The sequence below is a fragment of the Dermacentor andersoni genome, chromosome 8, assembly GCF_023375885.2.
Source record: "Dermacentor andersoni chromosome 8, qqDerAnde1_hic_scaffold, whole genome shotgun sequence".
Lineage (NCBI taxonomy): Eukaryota > Metazoa > Arthropoda > Arachnida > Ixodida > Ixodidae > Dermacentor > Dermacentor andersoni.
Genome location: NC_092821.1, coordinates 87569552 through 87590238, shown reverse-complemented (window position 1 = coordinate 87590238; position 20687 = coordinate 87569552). Strand labels below are relative to the sequence as shown.

At 47.2% G+C, this 20687-nt stretch overlaps 2 protein-coding genes across 3 annotated transcripts in view; one reads left to right on the top strand and one right to left on the bottom strand.

Annotated features, from left to right (window-relative positions):
* Nucleotides 1-3394: 3394 nt before the first annotated feature.
* On the bottom strand, nucleotides 3395-14382 carry RpL10 (ribosomal protein L10). The gene is made up of 5 exons (XM_050176979.3): nucleotides 14280-14382; nucleotides 14102-14160; nucleotides 11343-11589; nucleotides 4660-4822; nucleotides 3395-3611 (listed from the first exon to the last, which is right to left on the bottom strand). Exons 1-5 carry the CDS (start codon nucleotides 14300-14302, stop codon nucleotides 3441-3443), a joined length of 663 nt encoding a protein of 220 aa, XP_050032936.1. The 5' UTR covers nucleotides 14303-14382; the 3' UTR covers nucleotides 3395-3440.
* Nucleotides 14383-16403: 2021 nt separating this feature from the next.
* The window catches only part of LOC126529385 (sorting nexin-29-like), a 59889-nt gene continuing 55605 nt past the window's right edge, over nucleotides 16404-20687 (top strand). Inside the window, exons 1-5 of one of the 2 annotated variants that reach the window (XM_050176980.3) lie at nucleotides 16404-16707; nucleotides 17159-17220; nucleotides 17637-17689; nucleotides 17909-17986; nucleotides 18915-18970. In XM_050176980.3, the coding sequence (XP_050032937.1) occupies nucleotides 16701-16707; nucleotides 17159-17220; nucleotides 17637-17689; nucleotides 17909-17986; nucleotides 18915-18970 (256 nt within the window). In that variant the 5' untranslated portion in view covers nucleotides 16404-16700. Of the gene's footprint in view, nucleotides 16708-17158; nucleotides 17221-17636; nucleotides 17690-17908; nucleotides 17987-18914; nucleotides 18971-20687 lie in introns of those variants that run through there. The other variant, XM_055069813.2, reaches the window with a different exon arrangement.

Sequence of the window (20687 nt, the reverse complement as noted above, 5' to 3'; positions counted from 1 at the left end):
ACACGCTCTGAACCCCACCCCGACACGGAGTGCCCCACAGCAGCAGCAGCAGCACTGGGACAGACAAAGGAAGAGGCAAAGAAAGCTCCGCTTCAAAGGACCACTCCGGCAGTTTAGCTATGTCCACTGCTCTTAATGAACTATTGAATATAGTACATGTACATACTCTTTTACATTCTGATTACCTGTGCCAAACAATATGGCTGCAAGTCACTTAGTTTTCCTGAATATGAATTTTGTAGATTGGCTGCGTGTTCCCGACTCACATTTTGCTTGCCACCATGTGTTTGCATACCTGCCAACCTGGCGAGATCAAAAATCGGGATACATTTTATTTGCGCCAACGGGGGTGTTTCGTTCAAACTTTCAGGCAGTGTTCAACGAGTCCTTTTGCAGGGACCTTGCAGTAGCCGACTTTGCTCACTTCAAAAATTTGTCGGAGTAGCTTAGCTCAAAACATGGTCCAGACTGACTGCCCTTCCCTAGCAGCAGGTGCTGGAGGGTTGTGTTCCACATTGATGAGTGGAATTCAGTCCTAGTTTTTCGCACCGTGCTTAACATCCTCACACTCTGCCTTGCTATGCAGTATCACGAGTAAATCGTGCATCACCTTAGCAACTCGGTGAAATATGTTTTCCATCAGTGTTTTTGATTTTTCCAACCATAGACCACAGCACGTCCCACCTTTGTTCATTCAGAATGTCCTCTTGAAGACTGCATGTCTGTAGTGTGGCAAACTCAGCTTCGAGAACACCTAAAGCGTCTTCAGCAGATTCATAGGTATCTCGGTGCAGTAGCTGAGGGAAACTCTGAATAAAGAAACAGACTTGAGAGCGATGCCTGTGAAATAAATTTAAGGTTGGCCACCTCCGCATTCTTCAGAGTTGCGTCCACATCCATAATGCTTCGCCTCGTCGCATTTCGGAAACATTTTCCATAGAAGAGGCCCAACATGGTCGCTGACACGAAGGGGTAGGTCATGTTCGACGAGGAATCCCGTAAACTGGCACTCCACACGACGCTGTCGTCGCAGTTGTTCCGGAGAAAGTTCACCGTTCTCTTCCTGCTCAGTGGTACGAACATAGCTTTGATGCTTCACTGGCTTTGATGCTTCACTGTGGAAACATGCAGCTTCAAGTCGCCTTTGCCACCATGAGACACGCTGACGTCACATCCTCACGTTGTACAAAATGTGAAATGTTCTCCTTTTCTTGATGTCAAAAAGCACGGAAATTCAGAAGTGCACGATCACAAAAACTTCTGCAGATACCTTTTCTTGGGCTATGATAGCGCCATGGCATCAAGCACACGAGGATTGTAACTTCACATGGTGCACCGCACACACATGCCTTGCCAACACTAATCGCACACACTAGCAGGAGCAACAAGACGCACCATGGAGGAAGGCATGCATGAGATGCAAGAGCTACATTGGCTCTGGCTTCGTTCGGCTTACTAGGCACTGTATTTGGCTGCTTAGTCGATGATACACATGGTGCTAGTGCTATGGTGTATGCAATAGCCTGGAAGGCCGCATTGCTGTCAGCGTCGCTGTGAGGTGCGACGTACCTGCGGAGGAGGTCCATAGCCGCGACGGCTTCTCCAAAGCTAGGATTTGGCAACTCACCGGCATCATGCGGCTCGTACTCCTCGTCATCACCGCGCCACGGCAATTGCAACGGACGAAGGAATATCCGCGGGAAATTTTGCCCTCTTTGGCTTACTCATGCTAACGATTGCTTAGTATTGCTGCGGAGCGCGCGCGTCCAAGCAGCCCGGTTGCGCGCAGCGCGGCGTGGTTTCGCGACAAATGTAAACAAGAGAGGAGAGCTGGCCCGATAGGCGGAGCAACGCCAAAAACAATTAAAAATTAAATTATGGGGTTTTACGTGCCAAAACCACCTTTGATTATGAGGCACGCCGTAGTGGAGGACTCCTGAAATTTCGACCACCTGGGGTTCTTTAACGTGCACTTAAATCTAAGTACACGGGTATTTTCGCATTTCGCCCCCATAGAAATGCGGCCGCCGTGGCCGAGATTCAATCCCGCGACCTCGTGCTCAGCAACCCAACACCATAGCCACTGAGCAACTTCCGGCTTCCCTTTAGCTATAGCTTCACAAAGAGTGACGTCAGGGCCTCTCCCGAGTTTTCTTCCTCCGCGAGTCGACCCGTCCAACAAACCATGCGGGGACCGTAATCACAGTGATGATAGTGAGAGCATTTTTCACGAATGGCCACCTAGTGGCGGCCTCTCGAACTGGTGTGCGGCTTCTTGCAGCCAGTTCCATAGCCAAGCCCGGTCAAAACTCGTCAAAAGTCAAAATGGCGGCTGAAGCGCGTTGCCTACTTTAGCCCAGGCGGGTTCGGGTTGCGACGCATCATGCGGGAATATTAGAGACTTTTAGCTTGTACGCTATTCCGGTAAACGGGAGCGGTTTGGGCGGATTACCGGATGGTCGGGGCGTAAACGTGAGCGGTGAAGCCGCCTGGTGTTGTAGAGCTCAACCAGACAAACGCATAGCTAAAACTGCAGTAACTCACCATATCCTGCTTCGCCACCCGTGCAAATTTTTGGCAGCGGCGTAATTGTGAACACGATTACGCCACTGTCGAAAATTTACGCCAGCAGCTAAGCAGAATACAGTAATTAGCTCTGTGTTTGTGGTTGAGCTTTACGCCACCAGCTGGCGCCACCAATCTGGCCGCTCACGTTGACGCCCCCGCTAAACCGGAAAACCGCCCGCGCTTGCCCGAATACCGGACACGCTAAATGTCTCTTATCACAGCTACTACGTAACAGCGGGGTTCCTTATACATTGGATCCTATGGAAGCTATGCCGGGACTGAATGAAAATGACGTAGCAGCCGGGAAAACGCAGCAGTGAGGAACGTAACAGCGGGGTTCTACTGTACCTATATGCTATTAAACGAATGGAGTGACATGCATCTGCAACCAAGCAGCCACCACCCATCACTTGCTCTCGCAACCAAAATATGGCACACTACATTATTGGAAGCCACAAACATTCACGAATAATAAATCACTCGACATAAACTTACATGCACACATCAGTAATATATGAATGCATTCGGTAGAGAATGTCACAGATCAAATATGACTGCACGGCCAAATATGTGGAGCAACTTCTATGACCACACTTCTCGTAGCTTCGACAGCGTTGCCTGCCATGTATGGAACAGAGTAAGGCGTCTCTTGTGCATGACAGTAGTCACAATCTGTGCTACCCTTGCAATGCGCTCATCCCTGTGTGGAAAAATATCAAGTGCTGAGATGAATAAACAAGCTGCAAATTTCGAGACCATCATCTTCAACTTAAGCGAGCCTGCGTAATCGCTGCAAAGGGAATGGCAACCATCAATCAGACTTGAGTGCAAGACAAGGATGTGCTGTTTATTGTCTCAGTCTTGGGCAGTGCCTATTCGAGGCCGCGCAGCTCCCTCTGGATCTTCATCCAATTGTTGAGGGGACCGTGGCCACCGCGATAGTGGCAGTAGCAGCCGTCTGGCTTCAGCCTGCCGTCGGCACGCATCTCCTCGTACTCCTCGGCGTCCCACTTGGTGAAGCCCCACTTCTTGGAGACGTGCACCTGCAAAGAAGGCATTGAGAAAGAATACTCAGGATTCAAGCTCCAAGTCAAGCTGTGACAACTATTATAAGTCATTTTAACCCTACATTCCTGGCCATTCATTTCACTCGTGGCATCTTTTGTTAAAGCTCAAGCATAGCATAATTCCACGCATAGCCCGTTGTTTTTTTTTTCCTAGATTTTTCCATGTGAAATTACTGCCCCATACTCTAAGCAGATCCCAACAATGGCAACTACCTGAAGAGTTCAACCCAGCGTGCTTCGCGTGGCCATAGCATCCAATCCGATTTTGACGGCAGTTCTTTGTTAAGGAAAAAAAGAAACGTGTAAGTCGCACGGTTCGACAAGATGCACCGACGAAAATTCGTCGTGTGCCAATTCTAATATTGATCAGTCGGAAGATACATTCAGGAAGATACCTGCTTACTTTAGGTCTCCTGGTGCAGTACATTTTCTTTCAAGTTACATTTCAAATTTATAACTTTTTTCTGGATTGACTTAGAAAAACACTAATTGTACATTTCTAATCAGCACACACGATTTAATATTTTCCGAAAATTTCATGTGTCGAGTCAACAACGAAACTTGATCTCAGACCCAGGCTCACTCGATGTTATTTTAAGGTTTTGTGCTTCAGACACACGGAAACTGGGCGCGCTTTTGATTTGGTGGCATGTCAATCTGGAAAATACTGCCAAATAATTCAGCAGTGCGATGGTGGTTTTTCATCTCGTTCAATTTGACCCGCCAGATAATTAAAATTTTGCTGGTCCCATCACAATTGAATTAAAGGAAGTCAGCTACATATGGCTCTCGAGTCAATATCACGCGAGCGTTTCATTTTCTGAACATTCGCTTTGCCTCCTGCATCACTGAGAAGGCGGTATTCAATTCGTGCTCCCACTTCGCCGCGCTGACGTAAGCATGGTGCCAGTGAATCCCTAGAGTGGAAGCGAATGTTTGGAAAGCTAGATGCTCGCATGATCTCACCCCAGCGCACTACTGAGAGAAGCCCTGGTATGGGGAAAAAAAAGTGAGCAAGGCAAACCTTCTGGCGGCCGGGGAACTTGAACTTGGCACGACGCAGCGCTTCGATGACGTTCTCCTTGTGCTGCTCCTTGGCGCGCACCGACATGATCTTCTGGCCAATGTGCACCCTAGCGACGGTGCCCTGGGGCTTGCCAAAGGCACCACGCATCCCCGTCTGCAGCCTGCAACCAGAAGAGAGACACGGTGTCAGGCTGATTGCTAAGCACCTTTCAGGGTGTCTCACAAGACACCCCTGGCATACTCCCAAGAGACTTCCAGGCTCCGCCTTCCTCTAGTACTAAAATTTCCAGGACGTAAAAATTCTGGAGCAAAAGAACCTGCTTATGAGCCATGCCATCAAAGGGACTCCGGATTAAACTTTTTCTTACCCCCCCGGGGTTCCACACGTACGCCTGCTGGCAACCGCAAGCTCGCACCTGCACACCTATGCATGCACAGATGGTGTGTGACACACGCACCAAAGCGCGGGAATCTGCTCCAGACAAATATGGGCACTCGGGCTGGCTTGCATAGCCGCTCCTGGGGCCGCTCCGTGCATGCATAGCGGTAGCGCGCACGTCTGGCCGCACTTTGTGAAGAGCAGCTTAGCACTGCACCACGGATAGTAGCCAAATCCATATTGCACATTTTCCAAGCACATCAATCGCTCAATACGAAGCAACTTCTGCCAAAGCATCCAGCCAATATACCAGAGTAGTCGCTGGCGCGTCTTGAAGAGCTCGCGCATGTTGGCAAGTGAATGTGTGGTCTGGGCTTTCAAGTGCACCTAAATCTACTTGCAGGTGTACCTGAAATGCAGGCAGGTTCTTGTGTTCTTCCTACAACAAAATGTGACTGCCGGTACTGGATATACAGTCAAACCTCGATATATCGAACACGGATAAATCGAATTATTGCGTATATCGAACAATTTCTATATCACATGGAAAATCGCATGCATTTTTAATTCTTTATTTCGAACGGGGCCGGATGTAAAATGGATATATCGAACTCCGCCGCCCCAGACCAAGCGCGCTCTGTTGACAGGAGGCGAGCTTTCCCGCAACACTCTCGAAGATAGCGGCGGCGCGATCGGCGTACCAGACTGCTGCGTACGACAGCTGCCCACATCGGTTGCGCCGAGGGCGCCATTTGAACGTAGCGGCGTACACACGCGGCGGCTTGGAGCCAGCACGGCCGCCTCAAACACGCGCGCACCTATGCGCGCACGGCGGGGCAAGCCGCCTCGATCACGCACGCACGGCGAGGCTTGCCCCCGCCGTGCGCGCGTGATCGAGGCGGCCGGGGAGCCAGTTGGAGTGCTTTGTCGGTGCTGAGCCACACATCATGTGCATTGCGGACTTCGTTGGCAGTGACGACAGCACCGGAACAGTGGCGGAGTTAACAGACGTGGATATCGCGGCAGAAGTGACTGCTGAGCGACCAAACGAAGACGCTGCCGAGGCTGATCCAGCAAGCGCTGATGTTGCCCCGCTCCCGACTGCAACTGAGGCTGTAGCTGCTTTGGCCGTTGTACGCCGCTACTGCGGCGCAACAGAAGGCACTGGACTGTCCCTTGTGGACCGTTCGGACTATGTTGAGGACGCCGTGGTCAAGCACGCGGTTGCCAATATGAAGCAGACTACGCTGCTTCAGTACTTTCAGCGAACAAAATAAATACTTTGTTTGAAGCTTCATGTGAGTATCTATTGCGCCACGATTGGTTCATTGATTGATTTGCGCTAGTTTTTGACGCGTTTTCTACGTGATCTTATATATCGAATTCCGGCTATATCGAACTATTTTGCGATCACCGCGCTGTTCGATATATCGAGGTTCGACTGTAGAACCCGTAACATCAGTAGCCCAACACCAAAGCCGCGAAGCAGCTGCGGCAGGTATAATTTCCACCATTGAGAATGTGGAACTCTTATGAGCCACCTTCCCAAAGTTTTCATGCAATAAATTTCAGGATCTATACTGAAGTGAGGTTACGCAACACCAAAAAGTATTTCCGCTTGAGCCTTCCTGTCGAGCAGAACTACGTTCACAAATGCCCCTCGACCAAGCCACTTCCAACTCACTTGACACCTTGGCTTCAGTCCTCTAGATGTTAAACCTTCCCCCACCTTTCCATCATTATCATAAAAAGCCATTTTGCAAATTTTAATTTCGTAACATGAAAAATCAAAACACCCTGCACTGTACTCCCAAGTCTATAGGTTCCTTCGCCACTGTTTGCCATTGTAGTGTAGCTAAAAGAGCTCGCCTCCTATTACACAGGCCTCATACAGTCTTAAAATTTTTTTTCTTATTTTCGGGTGAATCTTTAATAAACTCCACTGTCTGGGGTAATTTTTTGTGCTGATTTCAGATCTGTAATTAGATTTTTGATAGCTGTAGCAGTTCAAAAAATATTGAGGTCTGAAGTCAAATTAATTTCAAACTCGTTACGGGGCTTTTTGATGATTCCGTCTTGCTAAACCAAAAACTAAATGCATGACACCATTGCTCAAGACCTACTGTAGGGGGTGATGCTATTTTTATTCATTTGGGAGCATATTGTGGGCAAGAAAACAATATTGCATTTATTATGAAATTTTTTTTCTAATTAGCAGCGATTACTATACCTGAATGTAATTTTCATGATGGTGCAAGAGTAATAAAAATAGCATCACCCCCCAGATCATTTCAATACGAATAAAATGATACCACCCTTGTCATTTTTGGCCAAAAACAACCCAGAAAAAACACCCGTAAGGCGGAGTACAGTGTGCAAAAACATCGAACTGAAATAAACGCATTTGAAGTTTCAAACAAATGTAGCTTTTGCTGAAGTGAATCTACAGTAATACAAATGGCACCATTTTGAAGCTCTATGTTTTGTAAGAATGGCCATACTAAATGTGTGACTGCACACTCAAAATAATAGCACACAGGCCACTGAACTAGCACAAGAAACTCTATTAGGCACCATGCTCTACAAAGAGCATGGTGTCTGGGTTTCAAACCGAAGTGCAGAACTCTGTGTGGGCATGAATATAGTTCCAGTGTTGTACATGCAGGCTGCCTGATTGATAGCAGTCTCCATTACAATCAGTGAGGCATCTTTTTTTTTTCATTTGGTAGAATTGACCATGTTACTGAATGAAGGCTCTGAGTGTAAGTAGCCTTCCAAGTCATCTTCACCTGACAGTGGTTGTGGAACTTAGGATCAGAGAGCCAGTGATAGATATGCAGCTGCTAGGTGCTTTCCAGAATTTTACTTTTGTATGATGCCTCGATCACTTCTGCAGCCAGGTGTGTGCCAGCCCAAGGGGCCTAGTGAACAGAGCTCATGATGAGGTTCTCTTTATGAAGGGGTGGTATGATTGATATTGTTACGAGCTATCGTGATAATATGATAATAGAGTGAACGCGCAATGTGCTTGGTTGCGAGTCCGAAGTGCCGATGTGCGAAATGCATAGCTGCAGATACAAGGAGCCGACGCGCGATGTGCTTAGTCGCGCAGTTCAAGGTGCCGACGCGCGAAATGCCTAGTCGCGGGCTCGAGGAGTCGACCCTCGATGCGCTTATTCGCGCAGTCCGAGGTGCCACCGCGCGAGATGCCTAGTCGCGGGCTCGAGGAGTCGACACTCGACGCGCTCATTCGCGCAGTCCTACGTGCCGACGCGCGAAATTCCTAGTCGCGGGCTCGAGGAGTCGACACTCGATGCGCTTGTTCGCGCAGTCGGAGGCGCCGATGCACAAAATGATTAGGTGACGGTCCGAGAAGTCCGCGCGCGATATGCATGATCGCCGAGTCGGAGACTCCCTATGCACGAAATGTTTCGCCGCGTTTCCGAGGATTGCGTGCGCGCTACGAATTTGTCACGAATTCGAAACACCGAGTGCTGAAAGGCTTAGCCGCATGTCCGAGGATTCCGCGCGTGGATCTTGGTCGCAAAGTCCGCGTCGCCGATGCTCGGAATGCTTAGTCGCGAGTCAAACGTCCACAAGCGTAGGGATTGGCCACGCTACTGCGATGTCCGCGTAGCGCCCGTTTTGACACGTCGAGATTACGGCGGGTGGAGACATCAAACTCGCGAGGTGCAAAGAGCCGAGCAGACGACTCGAGCGCCGGACCAATGGCGAACCGCGCTGGAGTCACGTGGCGGGCGCGGCCAATCGCAGGCTCCGGCACGACCTTCAATCGTTTGCTTTTTGTGCGCTTGCTTCTGTATGGAGGAGATCGCTGAGCGGCAAATTTGAAGGCGGAGAAATGCGCTTTCCGACGAGACCAAGATGGCGGCGCTCGGTCGCGCCGTTCCGGAGATATTGTGGCATGAAAAACGCTGTTCTTTCTTGATTTCCGCTAGATTTTTCACCACCTTGACTAATAAAACGAATTTGTTAGAGCACTTCTAGGTGGTTTACAGTGATGATATTTGGGTATTAGATAGAAAAAGGGTTATAGAAACTGAAAATGTGATTTTCAAAAAATACATTTTTTTGCCATTTTTCGCGATGTAAAACCCGCGTCCCCCCTTAATGCATTCCCATTTACAATTTCCTGGTGCCAACATTCAAAATCCACAGCACTGAAAATGACACAGTAGAGTTATGCTTTTTCTTACTGGTTGGCATTACATGGATATTTATAATCTCCATACTTTACAATTCAAGCGTTCTTGCAGCTTACTTAAGGGGGGACGCGGGGATCAACTATGGAAAAACGACCCAAAAATCACTTTTCAGAAGGTTGCACATTCCGAATCTTTGACCCCTTTTCTATAAGTTTTCCAAGTATTTCCGCTGAAAACGACTGCTAAGTACCATAAATAAATATATACATCAGGCAATACAGCGAAAATTTCGTGAAAATCGGTGGAAAAGTCGCGGTTTTCGAGCGCCCCTAGCTCCGGAACGGCAGTACGCGGCGCGGCCATGCTGGTACCGTTGAAAAGCGCGCCTCTTCGCCTTTTGACGCCCCTCTTTCATTTCCTGATAGAGAGAAGAGCAAGCATAAAAACATAAAAAGTATGAAGGTCGCGGAGCTGCTTGTTACGGCCGCCGATTGGCTTGCTCCGTCACGTGCGTTCTATGAGCTGCCCCATTGGCCGGGTCTGGAAGCGAGCTGCTGCGGCGTCTGCTCCCGTTTCTTCGCGCGCCGGCTGCTGCGCCTTTGTTTACGTGTTGGATATTCGAGGTACACCGCCGCTTCATCGCTTTATTCCAATTTGAGTTTTCTATTTCATTTTGTGGTATCGAGCACGACTGGGCGGACGTGGACGACGAAATACGCGACCAAGCACCGCTTCGGCAGCCGCAAGAGCAAGCCGCCGAACATCCGAACGATAAATAGTCCTAGCAGAGATGTGTCCGCGCGCTAGCTTGCAAGAGAGACTGTCGACGCATTGCCGGGCAGTTCGCAGGCTGTTGCAGCCTTGAGCTTCAATGGTGATGATACCGAACTAATAACGGCCTTTTCTGATGCTTCCGGGCCTGCGACGTCCCGTAAGTACTCCGCGACGTACCCAGATTGTGCCACCGCCGTCACCGAGATGAACGACGAAAGTGCGGTCCAAGCGCGCGCGTCTGCCGGCCGTGATAACGAACCGTGCATCAGCAACGGTCGCACCATACAGTCGCATCTTGAGTCACAATTCATCTTGTCGGAGGTGTTGAATATGACCGCCGCCACTGTCCGCGCGTCACTTAGTTTTGTGCCGGCAACCGAACGGCAGATAGGGTTTACGGCGGGAGGAGCATGCTCGGTGGTGACGGACTCAAGCGAGTCGAGCGGCTGAGAAAGATGCCTTGAGCAAGAAGAGGGCACAAAAAGCACATGAAAGCAAGCATAAAAGATCCAAGAAGCCAAGAGATCAACCTGACACCTGCCCCTACAAGGCCGGTGGTTTCTACTCGAATAAACATGGCTCAAAACTTCGAACACCTTTTTCTCAAAACTTTTTTCTACCACCAAGGTCAACTTGCAAAGCCAATATCTCAGCCACTGCTATGAATATTTTTACACCGTTTGTTTTGTTACACTCATTGTGCACCACTGCACACAGTGACATGTTTTGTTTTCAAAATAGTTTCTTCAATAATTTGTTATCTTTTGTTTTCACAGTCGAGATTTTCATGCAACTGAAGTAGCTACCAAAGAATGAGAATATAAAAAAAATCTGGTAGGCTAAAAAAATTACAGGAATGTCACTGTGTGGAGGATACATATAGGAGTGCTATCAATGTTTGCTTGAACTCCTACCATCAATATACAGGTGTGCAGGCATTTTGCAAAAATGAAAGTAGAAAAATTTCGTAAACAAAAAGGTACTTCAGATATTGCAGCCATATTTTCAGTTTTGTTTATGTGATATTATTAACGCCTGTGCAAACTTTCATCAAAATCGGCTGGTAAATAAAAAAGTTAGCTTTGATCCCCATGTCCCCCCTTAATTTCTAATTTTTCTAAACACATGAAGCCAATAAGTCTGCACACCTGCTAACCATTGCAGAATTGGAGCACTTGTAGCAATTTCAGAAAAACAATTCATTCACAATGCCTGGAAAAAGAATATCTACTGCTCATCATTCATAAGTTGAATTAACTCCAGTGCTTGTAACTACACCAACACCATAGTTCCCTCTAGCAATTCCTGTACTGAACCGTGCCCACAACCCTGCAGTCCCGAGAGAAACGTGGCAAAACGCACCTATCGGCACCAGCACACGACAACATTTTGTTGATTCGGATGACGTGGAAGGGGTGGAGTCTCATCCGGAGGTGGAAAGCGTCCTTGCCGCAGGTCTTGACGAGGTACTTGTTGGCGCAGATGCGGCCAGCCTCCAGCGCCTCGGACGAGATCTGCTCGAACTCCTTCGAGATGAGGTGGATGCAGAGCGGGAACTCGTCCACCCGCGCCTTCTTGCGGCCCAAGTCAAAGATGCGGATCTTCGGGTCTGCAGCGAGCAAAAAAAAAACGGGTGCAGGAAGACTTCAGTCCCACGGCACGGGATCATTTTTACACTTGAGAAACACACTAGGTCCCACCACCACGACAGTTATGATGCCACACAGCTCCTTTCTCCAGACGTGGCTAGAAGTAGGACCAACTCCCTACACACATTTCAAGGAAGAAAATCTCAAAAATTGCCAGCGCATTAAATGAGCATACGAAACGGTATACGCTGTTGGCAACTGCCCACCTTAATTGCCACTGTCAATACGATGGCACGTTCCTGCGCAGGCTCCTACGAAAGCTAATGCAAAAAATCTTTTACTTGCTAACCTTTTAGCAACAGAGCTGTATCACTGATTTCCAGGGACACACATCATAGGGCTGCCTAACTGGGAAGCGGTTAGTGTAGGCACGGGCCATTATTAGCAATTGGAAAGCTTGCAGAACAGTTCAAGCAATGTGGAATATGAAATGCAGCTAACTGTACATTAGGTTAGGGTCATGTTGTGTTACGTCGAAGATAAATTTTGTGCTCCTTTTGAGCAACTTAATGATAGGCATTAAAATTTCTTCAATAAACAATAGGCAAAGTGCACTTTGCACGCCTTGTCTCCCCTAACCAAGATGGCAGACATGGGGATAGAATCGTAACTGAAGTGACACTAACACAAAACACTAGATCAGCTTAGACTGCTTAAAGGGGTCCTGAACCACCCCTTGGGCTTGGTGAAACGCCACGCACCGCAGAGAGCATACGAAGCTGTGAACACCTGTGACAAATTTTAAAGTCGTGCACGGCAGGGATCATAAGCTATCTTTCACTGCCAATAACTCCGCTTCTGCTGAACACAATGAAGTACATTTCGCTCCAAAGTGTTATAGAAATGGTCTAGCCTAAAATCAAAGTTTCCTACTTCTACAAAAGTGGTTCAGAAACCCTTTAAATATGGATAGACTCAGTAATAGTTCATGAAACTTGCCATGTTTTATACCTGGCTCATTTAGAACACAATGTAGCCTATTTTTAGAAGTAAAACAACTAGAGCCCGGAAGATGCCGTCAATATCCATTACGTCACAGCGAAGTGGTACCAGAACTTCGAAGTGGCGTCATCACCTGTTTATTCTTTTTGCCCCTTTTCCAACTTACAAAACCTTCTCACAACAGTAGCGCTTTTGGTATTATAAAAGGGTGATTTACTGGTGCAGGTGAAACCATTTCTCTCTTTTGGTGCATTCCTTTATTGTGGCAGCATGCGGACTGGTGCCATTACCGCTGCCCTGTGTTGCCCATACCTCCAAAATATGTCCCAGATTCAACACTGCTACTAGCAGAAGGATGCTTATTTTGGCTATGATTAGGGCCCGTTAGATGTGTGGGAAAGCGTGAAACATTCTGAAGCCAATGGTAGAAACAAGGCCTAATTATTGCCACACTGCATATGTCCATAAAAATAAGGACCAATTAATGCCAGACTAATTTTCGATGTCAAACGAGCTTAATATGAGAAGCCACAAAGATGGTTGAAAAACTAGAGATTACCTATTTTGCACCTATATTATCAGTCTGAAACTGCAGTTTGTAGTAGAATACGATTTACTTAAAGGTGCAAGTCAATGTGTGCCACTGTCACACGACACTGATTGCCTAAATAGCAACAGCTAAACTGATGCGTCAAACACCCTGGTACAGGCCGTACTTTCTGGACAGACAGACTAACACACCAAGAGACTGGCTCATGGAGCCAGGCTGAATATATGCGACTCCTGCACTCACTGTTCACTAGCAGAATCACTGAAGTCAAACAAATAAAAATTCCACTTTCTTTGAATTAGACCTCTTGCACTCTAGACCGATGAATGGACGCACATGCAACATTGCATGTCTGCACAGCTCTATGGATTGCAAACTAAAAACTAGTACTACAACTTGGGAGTAAGAACCAGTGGTCATTGAAGATAAGCCACATTTGTTTGCCATAAGACAAACTTCAGGTCGAGTGCGCAACACCTTTCCTGCACCCCGTCAGCAGCAGATATCTTTGCTTCGACCACCACTGTTACAACGCAGCCATCCAGTTGTTCACTCCGCTACGACAGTAATTAGCATGTCAGCACAGCATTTTAAATTTCGTCATTTGACGAGCTCGAGCTGCCCACTGCTGAAATCGCTTGCTCCGCCACGAAAATGCGATGAAAAAGAATAAAACAACGACGACGGCGGTTCGACTCACGCGGTAAAAGGAAGTTTGATAATAGTAGTAGACAAATCTCGCGCTCGTCAGGATTACCAGGCCTACGAAGATGTTTCTGGCTATCAATACCACACATCCACGCGGACGTGGCCACAACGGCGCCGGCGAGTTAACGTAATACTGATTTGAGCAACGTGCTACATATCTACTCGGCAGGTATCTTAAGAAGTCATCTGCAGCGTACAGTGCTCTTATTAGTAAAGAGTAAGCGGAAACTTGCAATTTCAATGACAGCTAAGCCTAGTGCCGGGATACTCACCGGGGACACCACGACAGAACCGCGACTTGGGGTACGGCTTGTTCTTGCAGTAGCGGTAACTGTCACCAAAAAAAAATGTATGTGAGAAAAATGCCAGCGACAGTTGCGGTTAGTGATACGCAAGATCGCACACAAATTAAAAGTTTCTTCATACATCGTGACAACGAGTACTACTTACCATCTTGCGGGTCGGCGACCCATCTTGCTGGCTGAAGTGCCTAAGACACGAAAAAACGCGAAAATGTCACTTACTCATGCTTGAAGTTACAGTAAAGGTAGATCGTGCTTCATATTACGCTGTTCTATGACTAGTACTATCAATGAAATTAGCCGATTAACTTAGATTTTGAGTACGAGTAGAGAGCACACAACCACGCAACTTACCGAGCAAGAGCAGGAAAGAAACGGAAATACAACCGCGCCACCTGCCTACTTTTCCAACTTCGCCTAAGCTAGGCTAGGCTTGGATTTTTTTTATAACTCGAAACTAGTTTCGGTTTCGCTATTGTTTAACTGTCCAACATATTGTTTATGCTCACCGCTGGTGGGCAACACCCCGTTACCGTAGCTACCATAGCCAAGCGGTCGCGCCTCTGAGCTTGAACACCACTTTTGTAACTAAATTATCTAATCAAACAAGCTTCAAGAAATACATGAGGTCCACGTTGAAGTCGTCACGCCGTGAAACGCCGTAGGCCTTTGAAGTGAACAACCCTATTCGCAGTTCACGGAAACTAGCGAAAATCGCAGCGAAGAAATTAGATGGCAAGAACATATTTATATTCAGTAAAGAAGAAAAAAAAGGCATGGTTCAGAAAGGGATACAGCCAACAACGAAAAAATTCACAAGCCATTCTCTGTGAAGGTGGATGACCGCAGCGAAGCTAGCTGTTCAGCACGCGACACAGAATTTTGAACAAATGTACGAACATATTTATTGACCTGATCTGTTGTCATCGTGACGGTTTAGGTACGCACGCACATTGGCATACCACCTCTGCAATTAAATGTGTCCGTTTCGTAAGACAATAAATGGCTCACACCTCCTTAAGCAAATTGCCTAGCTCCCCATTACGACAACAGAAGTGAAATTCTACGTTCGTTGGGATGATTAGCGGCAACGGAGTCAGCTGTGGACTACGACGGTCGAGCGATTGCTGCTGATGATCGTTTTTTGCACAACGGAGCCAGCTGTGGATGAGGACGATCGACGAACGCGCGAGCATGCAGTGGCACGAGAGCGTTACCGCGGTTGGGGCCGAGTTTTTTTACAGTCCTTCTTGAAAAAGTTGTACAAATCATTTTTTTTTCAAGAACATCTGTTCTTGCCTGGGACTTCTTTGGGTCCATATACGTGACAGGTATACAGTCCCACGAGCCCACAGGGATATGTGCCCTGTGGGCTCATACACCTGAGCTTGGACCCTTTCTTCACTATCACCAGGATCGGTCCACAATATAGTTTCTGCACACAGACGCTACGAAACCCCGGATCTGAGCCGCTGTAAAAGTTTGGCACAGCGGATATGTGGTAATTGTAACAATCATTTTAGACCGCCAAGAAGCAGTTGATGCCGCTGATACAAGCTAAATTAGCATGCTCCATCATAAATAACTATGTTATCATGTGCTTTTAAACTATGTACCGTATTTCTTCTCATTATTTCCGCATTGCAATGCGGAAATAATGAGAAGAAATGCTTAGTCGATCCCCTCTTCCTTACTGCTATTATGTGCACAAATCTTATTTACCATGTATTGTACTTTTTTCTTCTGGTTGTGTATGCACTGTTGGGAATTTTCGCCCCCCCCCCTTTACACAATGCCCTACGGGCCTGTAAGGTACTTCAAATAAATAAATAATCCGATCAACTACAGACGCAACTACCTACACAACAATAATAATAAAAAATAAGAAGTACTGACTTTGTTGCTCATATAAAAAACGTGGCCTGGTAAAAAAACGTAGGTGTTATTCAAGAAGATCAACCGCAGCCGCGCCTCAGTACCGTCCCCGGAGAAAGGTACCTTTCCTATCTCGAATCCGTAACTCGTGAACAGATCGATACGGGAGAGCGTAGCTATGTGTCAAATTAGTAAGAACGTACGGGAGGGAGCAGAGTCAACAAGACCCGACGATTGATTAGTCAGGTGTAGCGCAATGAAAGCGGCTGCGCCTACCACAGCCAGCGGCGAGTTCATTGATTTTGTCGATTCCAGGTTCGCTTGGTTAGCTTCTGAAGCCGCAAAAAGCGCTGCAATCGCTAGCGTCGCGATCTCTCTCTCCGCTCTCGCCGTGTGTGGGGTGATGTGGGAAGCGGCCGTAATCGAGGGGTGTTTGCGAAATTTCTCTCTCTGTGGTACGCTCATCATCCCTCGTGCCCGCGATGGACTCACGGACAAAGGCGTAATCTTGCACTGCGCCTTATCGGCGAGATTATCGCCGGCTCCCGCGTGCGCGGCGCTGCGGCTCCACGTAGCGAAGAGGACCATGTGTGCGTGAAGCCCATAGTAAGTCTATGGTGAAGCCGCGCTGCTAACGGAGCGAAACACACGGTGAAACAACGCCGCCAGCCGCCGCTGCTCGGTCTCGTCGACAATGAGCGGTGAGATCTCTGCTGTGCTTTTTTGCTTGAGACCGCAGCGTGAATCTTGTAACCCGATGCAACTCCGGACGCGGTTGCAGGTGCGATACCTCGCGGATCGGGAGTGTTTCGCATTGCATTGTTCGTCTCCGTACATACAACATCGCGCCTGTGGTACCCTTCAATTCATCGCGCATTGTGTTTTGCAAGACTTAATACGTTTCTCCGCTACGCAGTCGGTTATATCCATCTCGTTTTTCCCTCACGCACATAAAGAATCAACAAACAAACAAAGCTGCGTCAGGCGAGTGTATGGTTTCGTTTCGCTCGTTTTTAAAGCGGATATGCTTGTCAGACTTCGCGCGTACCGTTCGCTAGCTGTCAGTTCCGACATGCGATCTCTCGTTTCTTTGTTCCGTGTTATTCCGCACTGCTTTAACGTTTCGTTGCATCCTGCCTCCTTTTGTTTCAGAGGATACCAGTCCGTCGGATCGACAGATCCTGCTCTCCCGTTTGCTGGATGCCGTTAAACAGGTGACCCGCGCGTTTCGGATTCCCCCTCTTCCCCGGCGTTGTGCTTGCCTTGCAGTACTGTCCCCGGCGTTGTGCTTGCCTTGCAGTACTGTCCCATTCACTAATACGTTGGGGAAGACTCAACTATACGTTGGGGAAGACTCAACTATACCACTCCCGAGTTTGTTGACTCGGTCGCGGAATTTTCCCCACTTCTGTCGCTTATGTGCTTACCGGTGCGTGTGTCCTCCGATGCGAGACTTTCAGCTCGTGCGAAGCAATGTTCAACGGATCGAACGCCCGTAGTTTCTGCGAGCGTTCGCAATGAAACGAACGTTCGCAGTAGGCACTTGGCCCACATCGATCGCGTAGCGTTCGTTTCTTCTGGCAATCGAGTGGATGCGCTTGACCAATCGTTTTGCGGTGCTTAATTTCAGTGCCAGATCCGCTTCGGGGGACGCAAGGAGCTCGCGACGGAGAGCGACAGCAGGTGCGTTTCTTCACGCGTCTTGTCACCTTCGATGTCGAAACGTTGTTTGTGTTTGTTTCTCTTCCTGGTGCGCGTCGTTGCTACGCGCTGACTGGCCATCTGGCGCGCGGCCTAGTTTGATAACCTTACCAGCCATGCGGCTGCGCCGCGAGTGACATTTATGGCGCGAGCTGGTTATATTGGTTTCGTTTATCCTGGTTTTGGTTTCCCCCCTCGCAGGGTTGTCAACCTGTGTACGCAGTTCGAAGCCGTGTTGCAGCATGGAATGAAAAAGTCTAAAGGACTGAGCTCCATCAGGTGACTTTCTTTTTCAATTTGTTTTTTCACTCCCCTCCCCCCCTGTGCTAGCCTATTACCATCAACTGTTCTACCCAGTTATCAGTTATTATCATCAACTGTTTATTATTCTACTCTGCAATGAGCAGTCCCAGACAGTAGAATATTCCCAAGAAATTGTGCTGTAAGGAATATCACATTTATGGCCAAAATTTGTCTTGTACAGCAGGCTTCCTGTCAACTGACTGATTGAGATAACTGTGTTTGTAAGTAATTAAAAATTAAGTTCTGGGATTATATGTGTGAAAACCACGATATGATTATGAGGCATGACATAGTAATGTACTCCAGGTTAATTTTGACCACAGGGGGTTCTTTAACGGGCACCCAGTGCATGGTACACAGACGTTTTTCCATTTCAGCCCCATCGAAATGCAGCCGCCATGGCCGAGATTTTATCCCGTGACTTCGGACTTGACAGTGGAAGTTCGTAATGGCCGACAGGGTTTTATTTTAGTTGGCATAAACCCCTTGTGTAGAGCAAGCATGGAGGCAGACACACCTTTGTTTGACCATAGTTGGCAGACATTAATGATGGCCGTAGTAGCACTTTGATTTGTTAGCTGTGTATATTTCTAAAGCTCGCTGTTTCACAACATGTTGCACTTCTGCATATTTGACTGTGAAAAGTTTGCTAACTTTTGCTCTTCACTCGTTTGTCAGTTGTACACAGTGTGTAGTGGTATAGCATACCTTCACATTGACATGTTCAGAAAACGACCCAGTATGACTTGAAATTCATGTGTGCATTTTTTTTCAAGCGAGCCTATTTTGGTTGATCTATAGAAGTGGCAGCCACACTTGGAACAAATATTGCGATATTTAGATCTCTGAATGGCCGCGTCATTTCTCCAACAGAAACTAATGACATGTTTCTCCCAACTTTCAGGCAAGTCTCCGAGATTGTCAAGGGCCTGAATCTCTGGAATAGCGACTCTGATTACGGTAAGAATACCTTCTCGTTTGAGTGTTATGCCATTCGAAGCATGCTGTCAGTATTGGAAATTCTTTTTGTGGCTGAATGGCCTTCAGTTGTTATCGGAACAGTTTTATAGCAAACTTTTGGGACAAGCATCCAGCTACGTTTAGCAGTTTTCAGAGTTTGCAGCCGGACTTTGCATGATGTGTGATGTGATGTAGCCTGCTGTAGCGGGCAGTGTTTGATAGGCCATGGCTACTCTAAGTCACATTGTGCCAGAAACAAAGGATAATAATGTTTGTGTTATTTGCGATATGATGGCTGGGATGCCAGCATAATCTCTCAATTGTTTCCTGCTCTGTTTTTATAAATGATTTGACCGAGTTTTGCGTGCGCAGATTCATTATCTCAAGCTTGCTTGACCAGCGCTATTTATGCCTTGAAAATGAAGATCAAGTGCTCGTACAAGTAGCTCAGAAGAAAATAAACGTTATCAGCAATATTGAGTGACAGCGCAGAGTGCTTGGCGCCCCTATACCTTGGCCTTGAGCAGCACGCGGTTTCCGAGACATTTAGAGAATTCAGCTGTAAGACTGGACACAACATGTGCAGATGCTTTCTCTGTGCCAATCAAAGTATCTCCATCAAGAATGGATGGTACGTTAACATAAGGCACTAGAGACACGACGTTTTCGGGTTTTTAAACATATAGTTTCGTTTTACCATTTTGTGCCTCAATTGAAAGTCCTGAAACTTGAAACCCTAGAAAGCTAACTGGCGGCACATCCGTCCTTTGGAGATGATTGGCAACTTTAATGTAATTGGCAATCTGTCATATGATAGGTGTGTGATTGGTGAGGATATGTTTTATGCGTTAAGCGGCACGTTCCAAATGACCAGAGTTTGAATTAAAGAGGTTTATCGTAGGGCAGCAGCGCATAGACCTTGGCAGATACCCAGGGACTGAAGATGGTCCAATGGTTGGTTTTGAAGCCGGTTCCCTCAGCACAGCAGACCAGTGCTCTGACCAGTTGGCCACGGACTACCCATGTTTACCCAAATTGGCGTGACAGTGGTTAGGCACGGATGCACATACTGCAAACTGGGTGAATTTCCCAAAGAATGCTAATCGCATCAAAATACTGCTAAGCCTTGGAGCACTCCAATTAGTTTACTGAGTGGCTTTTCTGTAAACAAGTTTTGGTTTCCTTTCCCCGGGAGATGCATGTGAGTCACGACATGGAACATACTGATGTTCTGTCATTCTAAGCTGCTACTCCTTTGCACACCCTGCATAAACAAGCTATAAGAATTGGCCATTCTAATGGCAAAATTGTAAATGGTGGCAGAAGATTATTATGTTAGGTTACTTTTAGGGCTGGGTGATTGATTCATTGACCTTCCGATTAATCGAATAGTGCTATAATCGGGGTTAATTATCTTGATTGCAGTTAATCAGCTGAGGTTGTATGAGCAAAATCAGCCAAGTGGTAGCACTGAGGTCACTGCTTCACTTGCTCAAATGCATGGAAGGAAGCGACAGATTGAGTTTTAAGGTTCCTACTTTATATTGTGATGGAAATGAGGCAAAACCTTGTGAAGAAACAAATGGACAGGAAACAGCGTCATCATGCTTTTCTTTTCTGTTTTTTGTTTGTTTTTTACACAGCATCAAAATTTCACCATTGAAAGAAGCAAATGTCAAACAAACATGAAATTTCAGCAAGATCATGAAGTTAGTTA